General features: G+C 39.4%; 1 protein-coding gene across 1 annotated transcript; it reads left to right on the forward strand.

Annotated features, from left to right (window-relative positions):
• On the forward strand, positions 1-10,809 carry LOC145481929 (prolyl 4-hydroxylase subunit alpha-1-like). The gene is made up of 12 exons (XM_081460504.1): positions 1-604; positions 3,255-3,583; positions 4,166-4,217; positions 4,566-4,762; positions 6,376-6,546; positions 7,365-7,435; positions 8,350-8,455; positions 8,948-9,001; positions 9,109-9,171; positions 9,303-9,371; positions 9,702-9,798; positions 10,334-10,809. Exons 1-12 carry the CDS (start codon positions 256-258, stop codon positions 10,402-10,404), a joined length of 1,629 nt encoding a protein of 542 aa, XP_081316630.1. The 5' UTR covers positions 1-255; the 3' UTR covers positions 10,405-10,809.
• The last annotated feature ends 139 nt before the right edge of the window (positions 10,810-10,948 follow it).

Here is a 10,948-nt window from a genome sequence, read left to right on the forward strand (position 1 = left end):
TTTATTTTCCCCTCAACCGTCAAATTAGCAAGCCAATATTAACCGTCAAATGTCCCAGATTTGACCGAAAATTTAATCGTCTACCGTCAAAACGGATCATTTTTAACCGTCAACTGTCAAAGAGACCACGTACCCCATTGAGACCCTCAGAAACAAGTTGTGATCGGCTGGTACCTGATGTGACGTGTTGAGCTCTATTGTTACGTCACTGGGTCACTCTTGAAAACCTTACTTGTACATCGGGAAGTGAGAAAAATGGCGGTTCCATTCTGTGTGATTTTAAACACTTTTTTTCTCATCGTCGCCATGTGTTCATTTTCTAAATCAGAGGTGTTTCTAGCACTGACTCACATGACCGACATTGTGCGAATGGAGCAAACGTTCGGTTCTTATTTGGAGGAATATTTACATCACAATCCTGCAGCTCCGACAGAGTTGAAGCGGCTGGCAAACGATGTCAAACTTCATGTGAAGTCTCTCAAAGATGACGACATTGAAGTGTTTCTAGGGCACCCGGTGAATGCATTTTTGCTCGTGTGGCGGTTCTTAACGGAGTGGAGAAATATCCTCGATAAATTGGATGAGAGAGACCCCATTGGGCTAGGTAACTACTGACATTATCTCAATATACTTTCGCAGCAGACACATTTAACTTCTCCGGCTGTTTATGTGGAGTTTAAGATAGTAGGTAGAAAAAAATAGAATTGTCTTGATGAAGTATTTTCTGAGAGCGTCACTGTTGCGATTGTCGCATTACGGTATTATTTTTATTAGTGTATGTAATCGTATGAATACGATTTACACTACTGGTGATATTTGAAAATTCTCTCAAAATTGCTCGAGCCTCTAGGCGAGTGCAATTTGAAAGAATTTTCAGATATCAGGAGTAATGTAAATGCTTAATTGCTCGAGCTTTCATACGATTACTCATTTATTATATGACTGAGTATATTGCAAACACGCGCGCGTTAATTATCATTGCGGTGCAAATTAAGAATTAACGATAAATTGGCCTGCTCTCAGCCAACCACAATGAAGTCATTTTCTCAGTCATATAATAAATAAGTTTACTTTCTTAATTGCGATTTCGACCAAATTAAGAAACAAAAGTAAACAATATATATGTATATATATCGACAACCTTACAAAAGCATAGAAGCTGAACAGAAAATTCACGATAAGAAACCTTACCTCAAAACTAAAAACAAACGGAGTGCTACTCAGACTAGAACGCAGATATTTATACAAATGAACCTGAGGTATATATAAATCTCATTGACGCTTGCTCCGTTTAATTATAATTTAAAGGGTGTGTGATCAAAGTTCTGTTCCAGTGAGCCACCAAAACTGCAGAATAAGCATAAAGGTTGCTCATAAGGTTGTTATAAAGTTATACACTAGAGCTGATTTTTAATCTTTAACTTTTGAATAAACCGCTTTGAATAAAATTTGTTTATTGATATAGCCAGTGCGAAATTTATCAGCTAGGTGTGACATAGTCAGAGCGAATTTGCTCGCTAGTGTCAGACTTTTATTTTATGAATATCAAAACGATTGCCACAAACACCGAATTTAGTGGGTATGTACCACGTAATTAAATTGTTGTCTTTCGTTTTCTTGCTTGTTTGTAGCTCTTTATGACCAGTTAACTCAAGCCGGTCCACAACACCCTAAAAACACGTGCGTTACAGCACGCTATAAACCGCCGGTGAACATAAACCTCAGGGTTCAGGTACCAGCTCTTGGCTGGTAAACAGAGAAAAAACGAACACACTTAAAAAGCGTTTGAAATTGAAGTTGCCGGAAGAGAATTTAGAAAGATTTTTAGGAGCTACACAATTCTAAATTAAACCATACATTCTCGCTAATTTTCAGTAGTGGAAATCGTTTTATTGCAAAAACCCATAGCTTTAAACTTTGGGAAAAGTGCGCTCCCATCCATTCAAATGGCACAATGTTTTTAACAAAGGTTGATCATGAGTTTATAAACTCGTACAGGAAACTACAAATTCACGAAAGTAATCAAGAGAAAAGAAACGGAAAAACCTATTTGCTTGGACGTGAAAGAACTTAGCGATTTTTCAGGGCAATTTCACATTAGGGAGTTTAAGTGATCTCGACGGCGACGCTGAAGACAACGTGGATTAAAAAAATTATCTTATATTCTGCCTAAGAATCTCGAGATACTGTAAAGTAATTTACTCTGTTTCACACAGTCAAACTGAACTATCACGAAACTGAATCTGGGACACAGCGATAAATTAATTTGAAATAGAAATTCAAAACAGTTCCATGCAATATTGGTTCACGTTCCCCAGCCATAGCAGAATTTGGTCATTTTACGTTGTTGTTTTGCAGAGGACGGCAAAGAAATATAATGTACCAAGAATTATAACGCACGTGGCGGTGCAAAGCCATTGTCCTGCTCATTAAACCTTTTGTTTAGCGACGTTCCCGTTGCCGTCGTGGTTTTCTTAAACTCCCTATATATACTATTCACACAATGAACAAGATATTTGACTAAATCGTTTTATTGCAAAAACCCATAGCTTTAAACTTTGGGAAAAGTGCGCTCCCATCCATTCAAATGGCACAATGTTTTTAACAAAGGTTGATCATGAGTTTATAAACTCGTACAGGAAACTACAAATTCACGAAAGTAATCAAGAGAAAAGAAACGGAAAAACCTATTTGCTTGGACGTGAAAGAACTTAGCGATTTTTCAGGGCAATTTCACATTAGGGAGTTTAAGTGATCTCGACGGCGACGCTGAAGACAACGTGGATTAAAAAAATTATCTTATATTCTGCCTAAGAATCTCGAGATACTGTAAAGTAATTTACTCTGTTTCACACAGTCAAACTGAACTATCACGAAACTGAATCTGGGACACAGCGATAAATTAATTTGAAATAGAAATTCAAAACAGTTCCATGCAATATTGGTTCACGTTCCCCAGCCATAGCAGAATTTGGTCATTTTACGTTGTTGTTTTGCAGAGGACGGCAAAGAAATATAATGTACCAAGAATTATAACGCACGTGGCGGTGCAAAGCCATTGTCCTGCTCATTAAACCTTTTGTTTAGCGACGTTCCCGTTGCCGTCGTGGTTTTCTTAAACTCCCTATATATACTATTCACACAATGAACAAGATATTTGACTAATACTATCAATAGTACATTGATCCAAGTGGTTATTTTGCAGAGTAAGCACTTATTTTTCTTGTTCTGACGTCAAATTGACTCTTCTCTAGAACTTCGTGAACTCATTAAAGAACACAACATGTCATTTCCAAGAAAACAAGATTTAAGAGGCTGCGCGCTAGCAATTCTACGCATTCAAGATGTCTACCGCATCAGCGCCGAGAAGATTGCAAGTGGAAAATTCTCCGACAACACTGTAAGCCCCGAAATGAGAACAGTCCATTGTTTAGAGCTGGGTCACATTAATGATCATTGGGAACACTACGAGGAAGCTTATGGCTGGTTTACGGAAGCGTGGAGGCGACTGAGTCCGTTGGACAGGAGTAAAGGAATGAAGAACAAAGACGTACTACAATATTTGATTTGGACAGAGTATAAGGTGAGGGGACTAGAAAGACGGTCTTATTTTTCTATAGTCTTGCAATGTGGAAACGAGACACTGATTCAGAAGTTTTCCGCGAGCTAAGTTCCTCTCAAGGAGCAGTTTTATGGGGTCTTCCTTTGATTTTTCTCTTTGATTTATGTGTTCGGAGACTCGTAGCCGTTGGCTATTATTTGCGTGTTTTCATTTTCGGGAAGCGCTGGGTATAATGGAAGGGTCAAAGAATCCCATAACTCCTCGCGTGCTCCACTCAAACCAGACCGCTTTCTCTTTGCAACAATCCAATCTGACCCGTAAATAGCCACTGGGTATGACTCTGGTGTGACAGAGAGAAGACGAGACGATATCATCACTTTTAATCAAACTGTGGTGTAGTTGATTTGTAGTGACGCACAGAAACCATTTTTATTTCCCAGACGAGCTTCACGTCTTCAGTAATGATTACAGATCATTTTCCTAATTAAAGCTTACAAATAACCAGTCAGCTTCTAAAACCCAACGTCAGTACGAAGTATAAATGACATAAATAAAAGGTTTTTTAACTTAATATTAAGGAACAATTTCTCTGTTCATTTTTAGACAGGTAGATTTGGAAGCGCTCTTAATCACACAAATTTCATCCTTGAGGAGGGTATGTTACTGGAATTTACACGCAAATAACATTGTGCCTAACACTGATATACTGTTTTCATTTTATTGTTCATTCCTAAGGCCTTCTAAGCCGCCATTTTCCTTTTTTGGCGATTTATTCATAATACAAGCCAGTTATGAAAGTGTGTGAAAGTGGTACCTTTTCTCAATTAAAGGTAGACGAAAGGAGTTATTACCTTTTCTGTCAAAAAGGGTACGGGATTGGATCTCGAGGCGGAGTCTCCCCATGTAGAACTTTGTAGAGTTGATTCAGCACCTAGTGGCTCTAGGAGCCTTTAAAGAGAAGTCTTTTTATTTAGGCTAGGGCTGCAATTTTTACTTTATATAGACCCAAATGATGAGGAAGCCCAGCAAAACAAAGCATATTATGAAAGCAAACTAAGTATGATGGAAGAAGGAGAACATCTTGAAGAAGCAGAAGAGGAAGCACATGAAGAAGAGACGTCTGAAGAAACTGACAAGCCTAAACCAAAACAGGAATTTATCTTACATTACGAGCGACTTTGCAGGGGCGAGTCCAATAGGGTATGTACAGCACGATCGGGCCCGTGCCCAAATGTGATCAGTGAACTCTCTAGCTCCTCCACGGAGGCTCAAAAAGGGGCATTTTTTGGTGGGAAGAATCCGCTGAGCGATACGAGTGCAAACGCAGGGTTGCGTAAGGGATCTGCTCGACTTTGCGCCTGCACTCACTTCGAGTCGCACAGCGGATTTATAAAACGAACGTTCAAACCTCTGCAGAAGAGACAAGTCAGTAGACACTAAAAGAGTTCCTAGAACCATGACCACCATTAAACTAGAATATGACTTTCTCTTTCTTTTTTTCATGGAATGTCGCATAACCTGGGTTGTAGCCTCTTCCAGGCAATCAGTTAATAAATAAATAAAATACTTTATTTCACGAGGGTAACATAATTTACTGGTTGCCCAGTAGTTTACAATATGGCCCTCCCTAATTTTACATAAAATCATTTACATATTATATACTTATGAATAGTGATTAAAATTTAAATTAACTTAATACAAATAAGATCTAGAAAGTGCTACTAATTACAAAGTGTTCTAGTGTAGCATTTAGTTAGTTAGTTGGGGTGCAGCGCAAAAAAAGCCAAGCCAAAATATACAGGGGAAAAGCACGGCGACAGAAAGCGAAGAAACGACTGTGGGTAAACTTACAAAAAGGTGGTTTCGGTATACCAGGATCTAATATACCCTCTGATAGGTTAATTTTGAAAGGTTTTTGTTCACAGTCGACCGTTACTGACACAGATAAGAAAAAGCGATATAGCGACGGTCCGCGCCGTGTAAAAAAGGGTTGACGGGCCTACACTACTCCTACGGTTAAACATCATCGTTTCTGTTTAAAATGTGAGTAATTAAAATGTCGCAATGATGTAGGACATTAGTCGTGATAAGAATTTCTATGTTTTCTGTCTTGTTTAGTCGTATAAGTTTAGGCAGTCGTCACAATTTTAATATAAATTAGGTGACATTTTTATGTTAAACAGACGTTACATTTTGAAGTTGTTGCTTTGTAGCCTTTTATTTACAACTTTTTGATGTTTAATTCTTTTTTGGACATACCTATGCCTTTTTCCAGATAGAGGATGGGGAATTTGCGCTCTTTTGACCAAGGTTAATTTTCCTGGGGGTCGGGCATTTGAACTGAAAAGATGATCGGAGTTCAAATTCCCCCGCCTTTGCTCGGCCTCCCCTCCCCCCTCCCCCACCGGCGGCTTAACATTGAAAGGTGCATTAATTCTGGTGCCAAGACGAAATATGGGGCCAATTTTGTCTTCAGCTAATCTGTGTCAGAACGTTTTGACTCTGGAAGACGAATTTGTCCACATAATTCGTCTTGGCACCGGATTTATACCACATGGATAAATGGTCTGAGATGGACAAGTCGTCTCTTCGGATTAACTGTCTCTAACATAAATGCTGGACGAACTTGGCCAAACATTTGTAGTGTAGGAGATACATTTGTATATGCACGTATTCAAACTGTAGTATCCCCCCGGGGGTTAAGATCAGTCCATGGAAAGAAAGAAACTATCGATAAGCCAACAACTTAAACAACGGTATTTGAATGATTTTTCGGTATACACTAAAACTCTATCCTCTTCGTATTTCCGCAGAGTCAATCTGAACTGGATAAGTTAACATGTTATTACTACAACAAGCATCCGTTGCTTGCCATCAAGCCAGTCAAAATTGAAATAGCGAGTCTTAATCCTCACATATATCTCCTACACGACATTATCAGGGATGAAGACATTGAATTTATCAAGGACCTCGCAGCTCCTAGGGTGAGTCAGAATTCTTTCGCTTAATAACCTAAGTAAATATATAGTATAAAATATTGAACTGTAAGCCTTACACTTTATTTAAGGAGGAGCAAGTCTCATTACCTTAACTGGTTTTCGTGCAGGATACTGGTAAAACTGGAACTTGTAAACGGTGGTTTTATTAAGAGGGAGGAGAATTGGAGTGCCTGGAGAAAAACACTCGGACTGACAGCAAACTCAATCCACATCAGACACTAGGCCAGAATCAAACCAGGGCCGCCTTCTTTGATCCAGCCGGGCGTTCTCATCCCTACGCCATCTCTGCTCCCCAAATGAATCGGAAGCATGAGGGATTATTGTTCGGCTCTCGGGGTTTCTGAGCAACATTAACTTCCTACCCAGGCCATCAGGGTCTCTCTTCACGACTATTTTGTGACTGGGAAATATAGAGACTGCGGTTAAGAATGCTTTCTGCAGTTTTGACTTCTGCAGGTACATTCTACCTGGCAGGAATAACCAACTTGATCTTGAAAAGTTGAGTTTATGTAAATTTTTCAAGTTCGTCGTTTGTAATCCGTGTCAACCTTCTCTATCCTTGACCATCTTAGTTTCTTTATGGTATATTATTGTCTCTGATATTTTTCTCTCTTAGTAAACGATTCTCTTCAGGTTTCCTCCAAGTTAAAGGTAATTTTGTACGTGGCCAAAATAACTCAAAATACAGTGATTGTGCTTTTTTAAAGCAATACGTTTAACTGAGGCGGGCCAACTAAAAACAGTCCTATTGTCGCCCAGTTTATTCTTGAGTGTGATGAAGTATATCTCTTTCATTAATGCAGCTTGAAAGAGCCACTGTCACCAACAGGAACACGGGAAATCTGGAATTTGCAGATTATAGAATTAGTAAGAGGTATAGAAAGTCAAAACTGAAAAATTTTGTAAACAATTACACTTTTATCGGCGTGGCCAACCGTCCATGTGGGCCTCTCAGCAGATCTACAATATGAAGACATAATTGATCATCGCAGTTATGTGCGCAGTTCATAACGTAACCAGCTCCCAGTGTGCTTGGTAGCTCAGTTGGTAGAGAACTGCATCGGTATCGCAAAGGTCGTGTGTTCGAATCCCGTTCAAGCCTGAATTTTTTTAAGCTTTAATTTCACAACTGCTCAGTAGAGTTGTGTATAACTGCGATGATCAATCATGTCTTCACGTCCCTCTCCGCAGTTCTCATTTATGATAATTTTCATATGCTCACTTAGATCTACAATATGTCCCTTAGATTTGGCCAAAACAGTTTTACAAGATCTCTTCAGTCATGTAACTTGTGATAATCGGCATTGACATAAATCAATATTTTGCCGACACGGAATAGAGAACTGGGTGCGAGCGTAGTACGAGAAGGCTCACGGTTAGTACATTTGCAAAAAGAGACGGTTGAGAAACTTGTGACGTCATTGTACGGTCAGCCTTGCCACTAGCACTTTCGCATAAGGTATATTTGTCTGGAAACATAAGTACGAGGCTAAGGGCGAATAACGTCATTTTTATTCAAATTTAGGCAACATTTATGCGACGGGTCTTCTAGTTATAGTTTAATTATCCCTCATCGTCAAAGGTTTCCCGTTCACAGTATTTCGCAGTGTGTTCAGTCTTTAACGCTTCTAGTGGTGACGAAACGCGATCGTGTAAATTTTGTTCCGTATAAAAAAGATGATAGATTCTAGCGCACAACCCTCAATTATTTGGATCCAGTGAAAAGCATTACTTAGTATTTTACGAATAAAACAAACTCGTGTTGTATTAAACTAACTTTCTTTACAGTGGCTGGCTAGATGATGAAGAAGGAGAACCCATCATGCGATTAAATCGAAGGTTGGAAGCCATTACAGGTCTGTCTACTGCCAGTCGCCACAGTGAAGCGCTACAGGTGATTATCAGACCTGAATGTACAGTCGACTCTCGATAACTCAAGCCTTCAGGGGAAATAGTAAAAGGTTCGAGTTACCGGGAGTTCGAGTTATCGAGGGTAAAATTATATAGAAAATGGCCTGAAGGGAAATGAAAATTACTTCGAGTTAGCGGGGGTTCGAGTTATCGGGAGTGAACTGTACCGGAATTAACCGCAGTACAGGGGGTTTAGCGGGCAGCGTGTGTAGCACGATGCGAGCGCCCCAGCGCGAAGGAAACAAGTGACGCTAAAATCTTCGCGCTCTGTACCATCAAGCCCCAAGATTTAATTTTTGTGTTCGGTTAGAAAGAGGGAACTGTTGCCTTTCAGTGTTGTCCAGAAAGCTTGCTCGAAAAGCATTTAACTTGTTTAGATAATACTGTATGACTAAACAGGCTAATATGCTAAATTTTGATATTATTCCTATCCGAGCTTTTTGCCGGTATTTATCTGTTGTTTTTGTCTTGTTAGGTTGTTAATTACGGTATTGCCGGTCACTACGAACCCCACGTGGATCACGCTAGGGTAAATGCTGAAACGTCAAGTTTTAACCTCAAGTTTGTCGTTCACGTTTTAGTCTCAAAAGCTAATATACTTTATTAAATCTGTATATTTCTTATTTCACACGGCAGTCCGAAAAATCAGCTATCTTCCAGATGGGCATGCGCAATAGGATTGCCACAGTGTTGATATACGTAAGTGGACTTGCGATATATTTTATTATATCAAAACCCTTACTAACCTTAATTTCCACGAGTGGCCAACATTCACTCTCACCCGAGACAAGTAAAAATGATTTATCGTGTGTGTCTGTGTGTCCTTATAGATGACTGACGTAGAAGCAGGTGGTTCCACAGTATTTCTGGATGCAGAGACAGTCATTGAACCTCAAAAGGTAGGCTTATCAACATGTTGTGAATATAAATGACAGGATCAAATAGCAGTTAAGGCGTTTTATCCTGCGTAGCAGGCGTGAAATGGGGGAGGGGGGAAGGAGAGGGGGGGGGGGAGAGTAAGCGGGGATAGACGGAGGGGCAGTCATTCCCCTTCTTCCCCGCGTTTTTTGCTTCTTTACTCCCTCCTCATTCACGCCTGCAACACAGACTAAGGCGATTTTGCGCTGGAGACTTGTTTCGTTCGTTCGTTCGTGTTTCGTTCGATCATCCACCATCATGGACAAGTTCGTCGATATACTAAAAATCTTTCATTGTTTTATTTTCAACAGGGTACGGCAGCGTTTTGGTTCAACCTCCTCAAGTCAGGTGAATCGGACGGATCAACAAGACACGCTGGTTGTCCGGTCATTGTTGGATCAAAATGGGGTAAGATGATTTACCTTGGCTTTCGAAAAGAATCGTATGCTTCTTTGTTTGCGCGTCAGACTCGTTCCCAGTCGCTTCTCCGTTGACAAGATGAAAAGAATTCAGATGGTCCACTTTCCTTCACCATAATCCCCCGCGACCTTCTTGTTTTAATTTTTCTTCTTTTAAGCATCCCCTTGGATTTAGTCAATTTTACAAGACAGGTCTTGTTCTTAAAACTGGTGCTTTTTCCTCCAATAGATCAAGCAGTCGGTCTCAGTTTAAAGAAACAGCGTTGCTGAATCTAGGCGTCTTTTAAATGGCTTTGCATTGTTCCTGGGACGAACCTATTGTACTACCGTAGCCAGGCAACGGAAAAATGCTCAATTCGGTGGATGTACACGCTCAGTTCGCGTCAAAATCAACGTTGTTTCGTACGAGATGACCGAAGTGAACACTTGCAAGTGTTAACAAAGAACCCATCGAATATTGTGAGAATTCTTAAAAATTAAAACATTAAAGCTCGACCTCTCACTTTTTTTCGTTATTTTTTCAGTGTCTAACAAGTGGATCCACGAAAATGGACAAGAGTTTCGACGCCCTTGTGGCTTGTCACCTGATGAATAAAATGATCCGAGTTTATGAATCTCTTCACGAAACCTATGTTTCGTATGAATAGTTTGAATACTGCAAGATATGAATTACATGAATGAGCAGAAACAAAGATTTTATCATAGTAAATAATTCATTTTGCAAAATAAATTTAAAAAATCTCAACAAAAGAGCTTGTAACTAGTAAGTTTTAAAACTACTGAAAATGAAATAGACGTTCCCAGTTGAATTTTTTAAAAAACAAGCTGTATAGAAAGCCTGAATAAAATTTAGCCTTGAACTGGACTTGATCTCAGTGTTTTTTAATTCTATTTTACATTTTCAAATTAAACAACAACTTAATTAAATGCCAGGTTTCATGCGTCTTTTAACGAAGTTTTATACTTCATAATGGTAAAAATTCGTAGTAAAGTGAATAAAAGCTGCTTGTCATTTATAATTGTCTTTACTCATGTACTCATTGACCACCGCTAGGCGTCAAAGAGTCTTCTCTCCTTTCTCCGCTTGATCTCTTTGCGAAGAAAGAGTGATTAAAATTTTTTTCCGTAATAATTACTAT

Source organism: Orbicella franksi, chromosome 3, assembly GCF_964199315.1.
Source record: "Orbicella franksi chromosome 3, jaOrbFran1.1, whole genome shotgun sequence".
Lineage (NCBI taxonomy): Eukaryota > Metazoa > Cnidaria > Anthozoa > Scleractinia > Merulinidae > Orbicella > Orbicella franksi.